General features: G+C 36.3%; 1 protein-coding gene across 1 annotated transcript; it reads left to right on the top strand.

Annotated features, from left to right (window-relative positions):
- Positions 1–505: 505 nt before the first annotated feature.
- Positions 506–14,624, top strand: LOC311288012 (apoptosis regulator BAX). Its single transcript, XM_084405217.1, has 6 exons — positions 506–977; positions 3,819–3,867; positions 4,691–4,852; positions 8,448–8,580; positions 11,658–11,762; positions 13,838–14,624. The coding sequence occupies exons 1-6, from the start codon at positions 911–913 to the stop codon at positions 13,934–13,936; spliced, it is 615 nt and encodes a 204-aa protein (XP_084261343.1). The 5' UTR covers positions 506–910; the 3' UTR covers positions 13,937–14,624.
- The last annotated feature ends 1,387 nt before the right edge of the window (positions 14,625–16,011 follow it).

Raw genomic sequence — 16,011 nt, 5'->3', positions numbered from 1 at the left:
ATCTCACACCCTCTATGATTTTTTTAAAAATGAATGAATGAATGAATGAATGAATGCATAAATAAATAAGATGGATGGATGGATGATAGATATACCCAACACACTCTATGAATTGTTTTAATAAATAAAAAAAAGACTTTGCAATAGGACAGCATATTACAGCATATTCCCTTGCATAATTATATCTGTAGGGCTATATATAATTTTTGTATATGCATATTTTGTGTAGTAGGCCTATATTGTGTGCACGTTGTCTTGTCGTAGGCTATGTGTAGCCTATATTGTATAATGATTTATCTTTGTAATTTTATTATATATATATATATATATATATATATACATATATATATATATATATATATATATATATATTATTTTTTTCGGTTTACTGGAAGCTTCAGCAAGACATTGAATATCATTCTGATTCTAATAAAACTACCCTGTTTATTTTCAGTGGGCTTTATAGTAAAGATGCCATAATGTTCATAATGAGAAAATACAATTTACACAATTGAGTGATTAGACAGAATGACAACATCTCGATTGACGTGTAACACAATTAATATAACGGGAAGAATGCTTGTCGTTTAGTATCGGCACAAGCTCACATTATCGCACTATTATTAGCATCTCCATTTCCGCGTTGTTTCCACGGCGTTCCTATGGATTGGTGGAGCTCTTCTTAAAGCCTCTCGACCACTTTTTTAAAACTTTCTTATCATGTTTTTATCATTCTAATGGTAATCCCGAAGAGGACCTATAACCACAAGCGTCGATAACGCGACTAGATTATGTTGTGTTTTGTTGGAAACTGTGAATTTAGCGGATTCAGACATTGTTAGGCTGCTCCGGCTAACGTAGTTAGCAAAGCTATTAGTTGAGCCGGGCGGTGTTTGCGCTGAATAAAACCATGGCCGATGCCAACAATGGTCAGAGGACAGACGAAAACGAGCTGAAGGGGGCAACAGGTGGTGAAGGTAAGACCAGGTACAACTTTTAAACGAATTAGAGAGTTTTGTGAACTAGCCATCCATTTTCAGCTCTTTTGAACTAGACGTGACGTCACAGGTTTCTTCGACGGTGACTTGACTAGAACTGAAGACTCTGAATCTTAATAAGGATAAATACTAGACCGACTAGGCTATATTCCGGTGATAATATAATATGGTGATTTTCAGTTTAATGAGTTCATTGTATTTCGTGTTTAGCCTTACAATCCGCTTCTGGCGTTTCGTTTAAATCATTATGGAACTTTCTGTTTAGATTTATGTTTGTATTAGATTATGAGCAAGAAACAGAAAACTATCGCTTGCATATTAAATTATAATTAATTTTATTTTATGGAACTTCCTCTGATGTCATAATTAAGTTGCCTAGATAGTGTCTGACGTATATCGGGGCGTGTTGGGGTTTTTCTGGCCTGTCAAAATAGTGATGGTTTCAGTCTATTCGCTTTTCATTTGTGCAGTGGCCCTCCTTTTTTACACCATTACTGTGTCAATGTTTTGACCAGGCTTAGAGTGAATATAAATCTGATTATCATCTGCATAGAAGTGATAATTAAGCCTGAGTGATTTTAAGAGCAATCAAAGAGGAAATAGGGCCTATATAAATGCTAAAAAGGAAGGGGCCTAAAATTTAACCCAGAGGAACAGAGAAAATCAGACCCTAAACCACAAACTGAGAGCGATCATCAGAGAGATAAGATCTAAACCAGCCGAAAACAGTCTCAGAGACACCAAAGACGGTTGAGTAAGAGGTTGTGATTATAGATATTTGATTTATTTTTTTGGTTCTCAAGCGAGGGGGTCTTTAGCCTGGAAATCCAGACCTAAATCTAAAAGATTTAGATTAAAATACATTCAAATCCAAATTCAACTTGTGCTCTCGCGAGAACTCTGGATTACCAGGGTAGGGGGTCTTAGCAAACATTCAAGAGATGACTTAGATGATCTACACAAATGCAAGACAAAACAAGCATTAAAATAAGCAAAATTTGTCATTTTAATTCAACACTTCAACAAATGCTTTTTCCCCCTATTAAAAATTAACATAAAATAAAAGAACCAGGATTTCCACTGTCTAGAAATGTAAGACAGTGTAAGCCAGCATAATGTAAAAAATAAATGAATCCTATAACTCCATTGGGCAGTTTATATATATATATATATATATATAAATCTAGTTATGTCAAGCTTTAAAATATTTTATTTGGTAAATCATGAACGACTAGAAAAGTCTAATGGCCTCAAAAAGGTTGAGAACCACCGGCCCTAAAATGTTCTTGTCTCGTCACGTTAGATATGAATTACATAAATCACGTAAATGAAAGCCTATATTTTCTAGTTAAAAATAGGTTGTTTTCTGCCAGTTGTTTAACATTTCTATTGTAAAACAGTTGTCAAATAAATATTACGTTTACATGATGTGACTATGATGCGCCTTCTTTGATTTGATCGTCTCAAGCGCAAGGAAGACAACCCTATACATTAATTTTTTTTAACAACTAACAGAGCGGTGCGTATGGAGTGCAATTTGGCCATATGTAATAGCAGGGGACTTGTGTCACTCAATGGTGACCCTGCACTAAAGCCCTGTTTACACCTGATATTAAAGATTCATTTTAGTCGATCGAGTCCTCCCAATAAACACTTCTGTCCTGATTTCTTCGAAGGGAGAGTCTATGGGAGGCATAGACTCTCCCCTCGAAGAAATCAGGACAGAAGTGGTTAAAGTGGACAAAAGAGACGGATTAAAACACCAGTTGTAAACGGGATTGTGTCTCCCTCGTCTACTTGTGATCCGATCGACCAAAACGCATCTTAATACCAGGAGTAAACAGGGCCAAAGAGACTCTAGAAATACTGTTGAGGCATAAGCATTTTACCCCAAAAAACAGATCTTGTCAAAAATTAATTCGTTCACTCGGTCCAACCAATCAGATTCTCCTTCACATCTCGTACTCGAACGTTTTCGGCTCATCCTATAGTGAAGATTATTTTAGAATTAAAGGTGAATGATGAATGAATGTTGTAGTCTCAGAATTAAAGGTGAATAATGCGACATATCTCCAGCAGGGGTCACTCATACTTCATTATATAAATATTAAACAGTTATTTTTGCTGAAATGCATAACTGCAGCAACACACCATACTGATTTAATAATGTCACAGGTGTGTATGATTGTAGAGTAAGGCTCAACCAATCAGAATCAAGGACCGGAACCATCTGTTTTATAATGGGTCTTTAGACATTTAACTATAATTTTTTTTTAAAATATAGATAAATAATACATCTAACATTACATTAATTTAGTAGAAACTATAGTGCAGTACTATAGTACATTTTAGGAAGATTGATCATATTTTGAGGTCCGTGGCATCTAAGATCGTTCAAGTCCTTTGCGAACAAAACACCCACTACAACAAATTCACATTCAGACACTTTAATGACATTCAGAAACTAGTGACATCAAGCATAAGGGTCAATATGCCTTAAAATGTTTGAGATTTGACCACCAAACTTTAAAACAAGATGTTGACAAGACGACAGGAAGTGAGAATAAACATTTGGCTATAGGGTACTCTGGGCTACACCTCAAACCTTCTCATAAACATGTGGCACAACCAGCCAGTATCAAAAAAAGGAAGTTGGGAGGTCAGGGTTCACCACATTTATAATTCCATCTCACCCCATTATCACGCCCAGGAATACAAAGATTGCTTCCTGTACTTTGACCTTGTTTCCTTTTGATCATACTCCAGTCGTTATGAAGATTATTGTTCACATGACCTCAATTTAATATTCTTTATTTGCAGATGTCGTGGATGATGTAATCCTTGAGCAGGGTGCTGTTCTGCTAAGAGGGTAAACTCATGTAATCCTCAATTTCATAGAGGCCATATACAGTCAAACCAAAAATTATTCAGACACCAGATATCATTTTTGATTTTTTTTTTACTAGTGGGTGCAGGACACTATAGCCTAGTTCATTTATGTAAGTGAGGATAGCAAAATACAGCAAACTGTGACATATTATACCCAAAAATTCTTCATACAGTGACTACCAGTAAAAATTATACATATTTGGGACCAAAAATTATTCAGACTCTTTGACCTGAACATATTTTGCTGAAGTGTTTTTTTTTTTTTTTTAATTGCTAATGTGACACTTTTTACACCACAGACTGAACAAAATTAAGCATTGCTTGATAATTGGTTGAGCTAAATTGGTATTATCTAATTGTGTAGTTAAATTAAACAGCTGACAGATATTCAACATAATTCATTAGTGAGACCGTCTAACAGAAGTATGGACAAAACCAGTGAAATATCAACTCATATACATATAGAAACATAAACTGTGATAATGTGAGGAATGTTGAAGGTGTCTGAATTAGGGTTGCAAAATTCTGGGAATTTTCAAAGATGGAAACTTTACATGGGAATTAATGGGAATTTAAGGGAATTAAGAGGAATTTATGGGAATAAACGGGAATAAACTGGGAATTTTCAAAGTTGAGGGTTTGCTCTTCATAGGGAACTTAAATATAGTTGAGGAAAGTATATTTTAGCATAATCTTGAATACATTTTGGTTTGACTGTATATGTTATATATATTATATGGTCATGGTCATGTGGATGAATGCATCTCTCTCACTGTTACTGCGCTTTGGTTTTTCACATCTAGGTATATTATCGAGCGAGTTACTGTAGATGATCCATCCATGCATGTGAGCCATGAGGATCTGGGAGGAAGACCTCAGGAGGGAGACGATCCTCAAATCAAAGAGGTTGTAGGTCAACTTTTGAAGATCGCCGATGACCTTAACCAGAATGCTGAGCTTCGACAGTACGTTTTTCATTTTGTTTCAGCTCATTTTGTCTTTTTGTGAATATATGAGGTTTCACAGTTTAAGTGTTTAATCCAGTGGTTATCAAAGCTTATCAAAAGCCTGTCCTATAAGCTATAACAGTGGTTCTTGATTCCGGTCCTGGCTAATATAACCACATGATGTTTATTGTCATATTCCACATTGCAACAGACATTTATAATGCAGTTTATCTTTTGGCATGTTCTGCTGTAATTATGACAAAGCAGTTTGTTTTCAAACTTCTTTTGATTAACAGAAACTGGCTTTAATATATGAAGTTAAACAATTATATTTTGGATTCCAGAGTTTTTATGAACGGTTCTTTACTAAAATAATAGCTGTTGATAATTCTTCAAAGGGATAGTTCACCCTAAAATGAAAATTAAGTCATATATTACTCTGGTGTGCTATTGCTATATGTAGGGATGCACCGATGTGAAAATTGTGGCCGATACCGATAACCGATATTAATATTGCTGTTATGGCCGATACCGATATTTACCGATGTCGATATCTCTGTATAGAAAACAAATTTTAATGATTATCAAATAAAGAGCTATTTTCCAAAACACATTTTTTTTACTTTAGAAATGACTGATATTGGGCACCTTTACCTGTGTGCAAAATATGTCACACATACACACATTGCATTGCATATAATGTGTGCTGGTCAACTTGTATAAAATTAAGAAACCCTTAGAAAACAGTAAAAAAAAAAAAAAAAAAAAACAGGAACATGTGTACAATTAAGATAGGCTACTTCATTTATTATTCCAATATCCAAATATTATTCTAAAAAATACCACAGGGAAAAGGGCTTCTTGTGACTGTCTTTGCGTTTGAACATTGCACATTTTAAACAGGACACGCATTAGCTGAATAAATGTTAGCCAATACAAACATATTTATAGAAAACAGTTGACAATGAATAGACAGGAGTCCAATAATAGCATAACGAATCACTTATTCTAAAAACAATAACAAGTAGGCTATAAGACGAATCCGACATATGGGCTGTGTTAACAGTAAAACGTCCGTCATTTAACGAATTTTAAAAACACGGATGGATAATACAAAATGCTTTCTGACATTTTGACAGAAGAAAACAAACAAGCAAGAACAAAATTTAAACTTAGCCCGTTTTCATTTTACAATTATCTTCTCTCTCTATGTGCGCGCGTCCGTGTTTGTGAGAGAGAGCTCGCGCAGCACCGGTTGCCTACTTTTTTAATCCATAAGTAACGAACGCGATAGTTTTCATACAAACTAAATATGTAACATAATTAGGTAGGCTACTTTAGTTATTATTAACACAATAACACATGAAGGCTACGTTTCTCAACACTGAGAATGAATAAATAAACGCCTGTTTCTCCACTCGCGCTTATCAGAATCCACAAATCACACGCGCTGTCACTTTTGAGAAAAATCAAATTCGAATGGGTATCATATATCAAGCAATATATTCAAATATCTACGAGTCAAAAAACGATCAGTCAAAAATGTGTCATGAGGAGGAAAAAAACATAAGTCTCACTGGACTGCATTAACAATGTTACGGACGTGAGCGCTCTCGGCACTTAAAAACTGCTTTAAAACTTTCACAGAGACCTCAAGCAGAAAGCACAAAGCCTGTCTTTAAATTTAATTTCGTTTTGTATTAATTGTATCTTAATTTTGATCAATGTTTCATCAACGAATTGCATTGGATTTAATAAATAAAAAGTATATATACTAGAAAATATTTAATCAGGACAGAGGCGACGGCGCGTGAACCTGGAGCGCGTCTCATAAATGAACCGAAACCTAATTGTATCTTAATTTTGATCAATGTTTCATCAACGAATTGAATTGGATTTAATAAATAAAAAGTAAATATACTAGAAAATATTTAATCAGGACAGAGGCGACGGCGCGTGAACCTGGAGCGCGTCTCATAAATGAACCGAAACCTACCTGCCTCACAGACCTGAGACATATATAGAAAGCTTGAAACTTCTATTTTTAAACAGAACAATTCAAAATGAAAGAAAACAGACTGTTCTCTGCTTATGTCATCTGTATGAAATGTGTATTTCTCTCACATCAACCTCTTCAGCTTCACACGTTAAATATCGGCCTGTTCACATCGGCCATATTTTGACATCGGAAGGATACCGATGTGTAAAAAAATGACCATATCGGCCGATATTATATCGGCGGCCGATATATCGTGCACCACTAGCTATATGCCTTTCTTTCTTTTATGGACCACAAAAAAAAAAAAAAATTGACACTTTTTTTGTGATTTCTAGACATTGTATTTCATGTCGCGCTTTTTTTAAATCTTGATTTCTCACAAACTTGTGTGCTTTTTCTGGCCGAGACGGAATGAACTGCGGCGCTAATAGTCATTGTCTAATTCAGTTATAATGACTACCCTTAGTAATATTAGTCATTTTACACACATAGCATTTTCTCTTCAAAGAGATCATTCTGATAATTTTCAAAAATGACAAAAGGTAATTGGCCCGGAAATGTAATGCCCAATATGAATGTATCTTCTGCTGTATCTTTTTTTTTTTAAATAGAAACTGACATAGTAAGTATTTAAACCAGTAGTTTCGATTTTGCTCAAAAGATGCACTCATTTGTTTTTGTATGTTGCAATGCCGTCTTCGACTTAAGCCAACGCCTAAAGGCATGGATGCAAAAGCAAACATGTTCAGTTACAGACTTTTGTAGAAATGCTCTATTTACAGCCAGCTATGATTCATTTTTTCCTTACAGTATGTTATCAGGATAAAAGGAAAAAGTATTTGACTGGTCATGTGATCTTGAACATCTGAACAGGCTTTTATTAGGTGTCTTCATCTCATGTGGGTGTTGATCAATTAAAATAAAATAAAAAATAAAATAAAAAGTACAATTTTCTTTAAGAGTGAAACTATTTAATGAGGAACAAAAGACTGAATGACGGCACTTTAAAGATTGCAGAAATCTGTGAATGTTTTAGGCTAGTCATAAAAGTTACAGAAGCCATCATACAAACCAATCTTTTAGCAACATTCGTCTGAATGCAGAACATTGACATTTTTCAAGATTTTTTTTTCATGCTTAATTTATGTTTTCTTTTCTGGGAAAATCTTTTTCCTGGGAATTTCAGCAGACAGGCTTTATTTTTTAGCTCTGCACTTAATCCTTGTTTTACATATTTTTAAACCCTGGGTCAAGGGCAGTTTTAACCCTGGGTTAGGAAGCCCTGCTTCAAACCAAACCTTTTTGGAGGGTTAAACCCAAATTACAGTGGAAAAATAAATACAGCTATACAGTAGCAGAAACTTTCAGGCTGGGTTTAGTTTCAGTGTCTGCGATTAAAAGTTAAACAACAACGAACACATTAACTGGTGTGCAGAAAAAGCCCTAATATTTTAGTTGTATGGTGTTTACAGTGTGACATTTCAAAACCAGACTACCTAGGATTGGATGCTAAACCAGGATGAAGAATGAACAGTGTGAAATATAGAACAAGATCCTTTGTTAGTAGAGTTTGGGAACCCTATAACATACAGTACACCTCTTTTCCCCTCACAGTCTCATCAGCACCGTTCAAGCAAACTGCGCTCAGGACGTCTTCATGACGGTGGCCAGGAGCATCTTTGATGATGGCATCAACTGGGGACGCGTGGTGGCCCTGTTTCACCTCGCGTATAGGCTCATTTACATGGTAAAACTCTCATTTGGCCTTTTATTTCAAAACAGCATTGTGGTATTCATGATTTATTTAGTTAACTTTTAAATATTTTAATTGAGAATGCGAAACAATTAACTCACCATTTGTTCTTCAATCAAAGTGTCAATGGCATTGAATTATTAATTAAGAAAAGGAAATAATAATAAATAACTCCATCACTGCATTCTTCATGATTTATTAAAGGGATAGTTCACCCAAAAATGACACTTCATTTACTCACGTCGTTCCAAACCCGTAAGACTTCGCCAATCTTCGAAACACAAGTGAAAATATTTTTCATTAAATCTGAGAGATTTCTGTCCCTCCATTGAAAGTCCGTTCACCCAAAACTCTGACGGTTCAAAGCTTTCATGAAGAGATCGTAAAATAAATCCATATGCATTTTGAATGGTTTAATCAAAGTCTTTTAAAGAGACATGATTGCTTAAAAATGAACCGATTTAATTTAGGCTTTTATTCATGTATAAACATTGATCAGTGAATGTGCATAGAGCACTCAAATCTGGTAAACGGAAGCACAACCGTAGTTGTTTGATGCGTGAGAACCAATGAGGTTCGTTCTTGTGTTACGCAGCAAATTTGAGCTTCAGCAAGAACCAATGAGGTTCATTCTCGTGTTGCACAGCAAATTTGAGCTTCCACAAGAACCAATGAGGTTCATTCTCGTGTTGCACAGCAAATTTGAGCTTCAGCAAGAACCAATGAGGTTCATTCTCGTGTTGCACAGCAAATTTGAGCTTCAGCAAGAACCAATGAGATTCATTCTCATGTTGCACAGCAAATTTGAGCTTCCACAAGAACCAATGAGGTTCATTCTCGTGTTGCACATCAAATTTGAGCTTCAGCAAGAACCAATGAGATTCATTCTCGTGTTGCACAGCAAATTTGAGCTTCAGCAAGAACCAATGAGGTTCACTCTCGTGTTGCACAGCAAATTTGAGCTTCCACAAGAACCAATGAGGTTCATTCTCGTGTTGCACAGCAAATTTGAGCTTCAGCAAGAACCAATGAGGTTCACTCTCGTGTTGCACAGCAAATTTGAGCTTCCACAAGAACCAATGAGGTTAATTCTCGTGTTGCACAGCAAATTTGAGCTTCAGCAAGAACCAATGAGGTTCATTCTCGTGTTGCACAGCAAATTTGAGCTTCAGCAAGAACCAATGAGGTTCATAAAGGAAGCAGAATGTGGGGTGCTGGGTTTAGACTTCAAACACTCGGGAGTCATGGAGCGTACTGTGGCCCTGAGAAACTGCCATATACTAAACATGTGACAATAGAAGAATGCAAACCCAGTGAGGGAAGAGACGTGACGCTTGTGTGCTTGACCCTCATTTTTAGGGATTTGAGGAGGATCAGGCACCTGATGTTTAGTATTTCTGAGATTGAACTGCAGGGGAATATGCCACCAATATTACAATTCAATCAGTGTAGTAACACGTCTACTTAATTACTGACATTATTATTTTTTGACTATAGCCAGTGGAGGAGTTTTTCGTTCCTTGCCACTATGGCTTGAACATTAGGGAACAAAAAATATAATGTACTATGTACAACGTGTAAGTATAATGCTGTGACGCTCAATTTAACCCCTTAGCCTGAAATTTTAACCCTGTCATTTATATGCATCATTTATCTATGGCAGTGATGCACATTACCAAATATTAATTACGGCTGTTTCACACATACTTCGTTTGCAGTGCGTATGCGGCACGTATTTTTTTCCGCACCCATGTAAACAGGTTCTAGCTTTCACACTGCCTGTTGATGCGGCCCGTCAAAGTGTATAAATTAAAGTGACAGCGCATGGTTCGTGGTCAAAAAGAACACAGATTGACATGAAAATGCAGTAATCTCAACATAAATGCATTTAATTAAATTATTATACTATATTTTTCACTGTCATTTTTTATTTTTTATTTTTATTTGTTTTATGTAAGCACGGGCTTAAGCAAGGAAAACTACACGTTACCTCAACAACGCTACGTAATGGATATTACTCGTTTCTTCGTGGAGGTGGACGACAAGTTCTTCGTGAATATTTGTTGTATAAAGATTTAAATACAAAAGAAAAGGTATGAGAGAGGGCTGTTTTTGTCAATTGTATGTTTTAATCTGAAATGTTTGCGATATTAACATAAGTACGTTTAAATGTTTTGCCACTTGCTTGAGCAACTTAATATATAAATCTATATATAAGTAATACATTGAATACACTTTTTTTATTTATTTATCGAGGTTAAACGTGAATACGCCTGTGAAAGAGTGTAGACCTGTTACTATTGTGTACAAACAGAGTCGCAATGCTGACAAAACTTTTTAAAATTTATTTTATAAAAGATCCTGATAATAAAAATAGTAATTTGAAATAAAAACAAATAGTGAATAACTGTTGTGTTTGTGGTACAGCCGCGGATCAGTTTCGCAATGCAAACGCAGCATATGTGACTACACCAAATTGCTATACATTGATCAAAGCCTTATAGATTTCTTAATCATCAATATCACCACATAACAAATTAATAACTCCAACCTACAATTCCTGAAAGTATATCCAGCTTTACCTGCATAAATAGGTTCATTCTAATGCTACGCAGCACGTTTGAGCTTCAGCAAGAACCAATGAGGTTCATTTTCACGCATCAAGCAAGTTTGCCTTTCCGTTAACCATATTTTAGGGCTTCTATGTATGTTCGCTGATTAATGTATGATAATAAAAGCCTTAATTAAATCCGTTCATCATATAAAGCATTTGTGTCTCTTCAGAAGACTTGGATTAAACCACTTGATTAATATGGATATATTTTACGATCGTCAGCGTTTTGGGTGAATAGACGTTCAATGGAGGGACAGAAATATCTCAGATTTCCTTAGAAATATCTTTATTTGTGTTTCAAAGAGGAACAAAAGTCTTATGGGTTTGGAACAACATGAGGGTGAATAATTGCTAATAGAATTTCTTTCTTTTTTTTGTGAACTAACCCTTTATGGATTGCTGTACTTTTTTCGATAATACAGATGTATAAAAACCTGATTACTTTTCATTCCTCTAGGCCCTGACTCAGAACCACTTGGAAATTATCAAGAGGATCATTAGCTGGGTTTTACAGTTTATGAAGGAAAACATTTCTGCCTGGATCAGACAGCAAGGAGGATGGGTAAGTTGCGGTTTTTGTATGTGTTGTCTGGCCACCCATGTGGAGCCACACAGGTCGAGCCAGACATGGGCCACCACACACACACACACACACACACAGACACACACACACACTGGAAGTACATGAGCACAAACCCAGACACATCCCGTCTAGAAATACCCAGACACACAAACCCACTGACCCAGAATGGCACTCGGCTAGATAGTAGTGATCTGATTCTCACACCTCTTTATCTTGAAAATATATATCAAGAATGCCTATTTTTGCACTTCATCTCTCATACATCAGTAAGATGTGGTTTGCATGTGCTCTGCAGAGCCTCCACTGGGCTGGCTGCATTTCCCGGGGCCACTCAAGTTTAATAGCACACATATGATCATAAAGGAAGCAGAATGTGGGGTGCTGGGTTTAGACTTCAAACACTCGGGAGTCATGGAGCGTACTGTGGCCCTGAGAAACTGCCATATACTAAACATGTGACAATATTTACAGTGCACCAAACAGCATGAGCCTGAAGAATGCAAACCCAGTGAGGGAGGAGACGTGATGCTTGTGTGCTTGACCCTCATTTTTAGGGATTTGAGGAGGATCAGGCACCTGCTGTTTAGTATTTTAGAGATTGAACTGCAGGGGAATATGCCACCAATATTATAATTCAATCAGTGTAGTAACATATCTACTTAATTACTGACATTATTATTTTTTGGCTATAGCCAGTTTTTCCGTTCCTTGCCACTATGGCTTACACATTAGGGAACTAAAAATATAATGTACTATGTACAAAGTGTTATAGTCCCACTAATGTGTGTAGTCATGTGCAAGACAAAATTTACTGCAACGGTGCATTGTGATGCTATGCGCTACAATGGATGCTTCAATAATTAGATTATTTTAAGTTGACATTTATGTGATTTAAAGTCGACATCAGCTAGTCGTTGAGGACGTTACTAATGTACAAATAATCCTGAACCTCGATCTGAGACTCGAACACGGGTTTCCTTGTGCACAGCTATGGCGTATGACACAGCGCTCCTACATAACAGCCTATTTTAATCAGTTCTTCTGTGTTTGGATTGTTATATTTCTCACAGATTTCTGCTCGTTCTAAGATACAGATAAAGTAGCACAGTAAAGATTATTACATTTATATGAATGCATTAATGAGAGAGCGATTGTGTGTGAATTAATTCTTCCTGGCAGCGTCTCTCTACTAATAGTGAAGCTGTGGAAATATATGCTAGAACTTTTCAGTTATTAAACTATTTTATTTCTAAATCACAGAACACTGTTGACTACATTTCTGCGCTACTGAATGTTTCTATGTGCGTGTGATGTGTGAGCTTCTGTCTGTGTATGTGCGTTATAATGCAGCAGTGCATTAGTTCAGAACAACGATTAACTTGCGTGTACACTAAGCTGTTTAAAACATGCATTCACCCGATAAATATTGAGCATCCAGATGGTATAATCAAACATATCTTGTGGAGCGCACTCGGAGTATGCATTTATTTTTCATGTTAACTGTTGGAAACGGAGTGTAAAAGTGGACTTCAAAGATTTCGTATGCTCTTGCGCCCTCTATAGGCCACGATCAGCAACTAGTCGACGTCAAGCTTAAAGCGTCATGGGAGAGCATTGAAGTCGACTAGTCTGTGCAACCCCTAATGCAGATACGTTGGATGGGTTTATTATAAGCGAGATGCTCACGTTCGCTCTAAACAGTGTTCGTATATTCATTTACTTATGACGCATAGCAACACAGCTAAATTGAAAGTTTTATTGAAAGTAGTCTACTTTCACCTGTTGAGACATTCCTTCACAAGCACCCGTAAGATCTGTGTCCGCGTGATGCGCTAAATGGGCGTTTGTGCATCACAGAAACGACATACTTCACCTTTATATTCATTACAATTCCCATCCCTTAATAGAAGTCATTATTCACAAGTGTCACTCTCTAATCTCTTTAGCACTTCGATATCCATGCAAAAAAAATAAAATAAAAAAATCGTAATTTGATGGAGGTGTTGTGTTCATATGCAGTGTGTATCTAATGCTTTCTCTGGCCTGTGTTGCAGGAGGGCATTTTCCGCAGCGTGTCAAGATGGCGCACCGTGTCGTGCATCGCTGCAGTGGCGTTCATTGTAGCTGCTGTTTACTGGAAAAGAACTCGCTAAGATAAAAGTGAAAGTCTCGTGCCTGATTCTTAATTCTCACAAATTTGGAAACTCGTATCAAAAGCAATATAATGTCTAAGTGGTGCAATCAAGTGGACCAATCACGCTTCATGTAGCCTTGCTATGGTTAAAGACTTAAACGGAAACAGCCACTTCGACAGACACTGTAGCCTTTTTATTGTGATTTTATGTTTTTTATTCCCTGTCTGCTGTTGTTCTCTCTATTTTTTTCTATTTCGGTTGAGTCAAGGAACATATTTCTCCTTGATTTATTTATTTAAAGGGATGTGTTGCTCTACTGCGTTGGTTTTTAAAACACTGCACTTTTTCTCCACCAGTGCCTTTTTACTTTTCTGGCTCAGGTATCAAATTTTTAATGTGCCACGAAACATACCAGCCCTACCTCAGATCAGCTACATATTATGAGACCAACTGTTTACCAAACCATTGTCTTTCTAAGTATATCATTAGGAATACGGGGAACAGGGCTGAAAAACAGGTAGAATTTAATGTTTTAAGAACGCTAAACTTTTAAAATGCATTTTGTGTGATCTAAATGATTGAAAGGTTTAGCATTTTATTGTTAAATACGGTTAATGTGGACATTTCTAGCACACCTTGAAATAAATATGATGATGAATTACTTAGGTCTATGTATATTTTGTTCATATAAATTCCTTGCTGGTAATGCACGCTGTATTGTTTCTCTTTACCAAACCTTGTGTTTTTTTTTAACATGTACCATGGTATTCTTTGAAATGTATTCAGTACCATGTTATCTAACATGTTTATAAGATACCATCATTTAAAATGACAAAGTGACAGCAAAATGACAAAAAATGTAACTTAAATTTACATGAAAACAATCTATAAAAATAAAAGCTAATTCACAATATTAAATGGGTGGTATAATGCCCTTTTCACAAGATGTAAAATAAATATCTGATGTCCCCAGAGTGTGTGTGTGAAGTTTTAGCTCAAAATACCCCACAGATATTTTTATAAAGCATGTTAAAGTTGTCACTTTTTGAGGGTGAGCAAAAACGCACCGTTTTTGTGTCTGTCCCTTTAAATGCAAATGAGTTGCTGCTCCCGGCACAGGGGGCGGAGCTACAAGAGCTTGTGTGTTTGTGTGTTAGCAGCTCCGATTACCTCACACACACACACACACACACACACACTGAAAATTTCAAAAACTTTTAGCCTTTTATGTTCAAACCGGAGTCAGACAATGATGGAGAGACTCGAGAAAAAGTGACGTAGAAGCAACAGGACGTTTCTGAATGGTTAGTTGATGAATTTATGTAGCTTATTTGTAATTTGATTAGCATATATTCTGTCATGTTAATCTATAAATTGTGTTCAGGGGGCGGGGTTTATGTAAATTCTAGCGTTGGTGATGTCACTAACCCGGGAGGAATGTCGTGTAGTCCTGACCAGCCGTTTGTTGTAGTCCTTAAAAAGCAATTTCTTTAAAAGCAAAAATCTCCCTTTGCTTTGAACTTTGAGCGTTGTAACTTTGCAGATGTTGTTTAAGCTCAAACAGCAACATTACACACTAACTAAAGTTAAAAAAGTGAAATCATAATCAACCACCCCTTTAATAAAACTAAAATAACACTGCAGTGTATAAGTAGTGTCACAGTATACTCTTATATGACCACTAAAGTCTTTGGCTGTGTCTCAAATCACGCACTGTCTTGAGTTAGGTGCTTTTTGTGAACAAGTAATTACTTCGAGCACTAAAAAAGTATGTTCTGTATAGTATGTCGTCATTATCATTTGACCTACCAGCGCTAGTTGCGTCGCTTCACTGTCATTCACAAATCCTCTCCTGTGGCCTCATGGGATAGTAAAGTGTCCATCATATGCACACTTCATACTGTGAATTCAGACATACCTATTATGTTACATACTGTTTTTCGTCTACTATATAGTAGGGAAGTATGTGATTTTGTGTCTTGTTTGGCCCGTTCTCAACAGCACAGCTCACTAAAGGAGAGTGTATGAGTGAGTAACAGTCGGTGCTGGGCAGAGGCCCTTATTGTTTCATTATTTCCTGATGTAATTGGAAG

This window comes from Rutilus rutilus (genome assembly GCF_951802725.1).
Source record: "Rutilus rutilus genome assembly, chromosome: 3".
Classification (NCBI taxonomy): Eukaryota; Metazoa; Chordata; class Actinopteri; order Cypriniformes; family Leuciscidae; genus Rutilus; species Rutilus rutilus.
The sequence above is the reverse complement of the archived record's forward strand: the minus strand, read 5'-3'. Positions and strand labels throughout refer to the sequence as shown.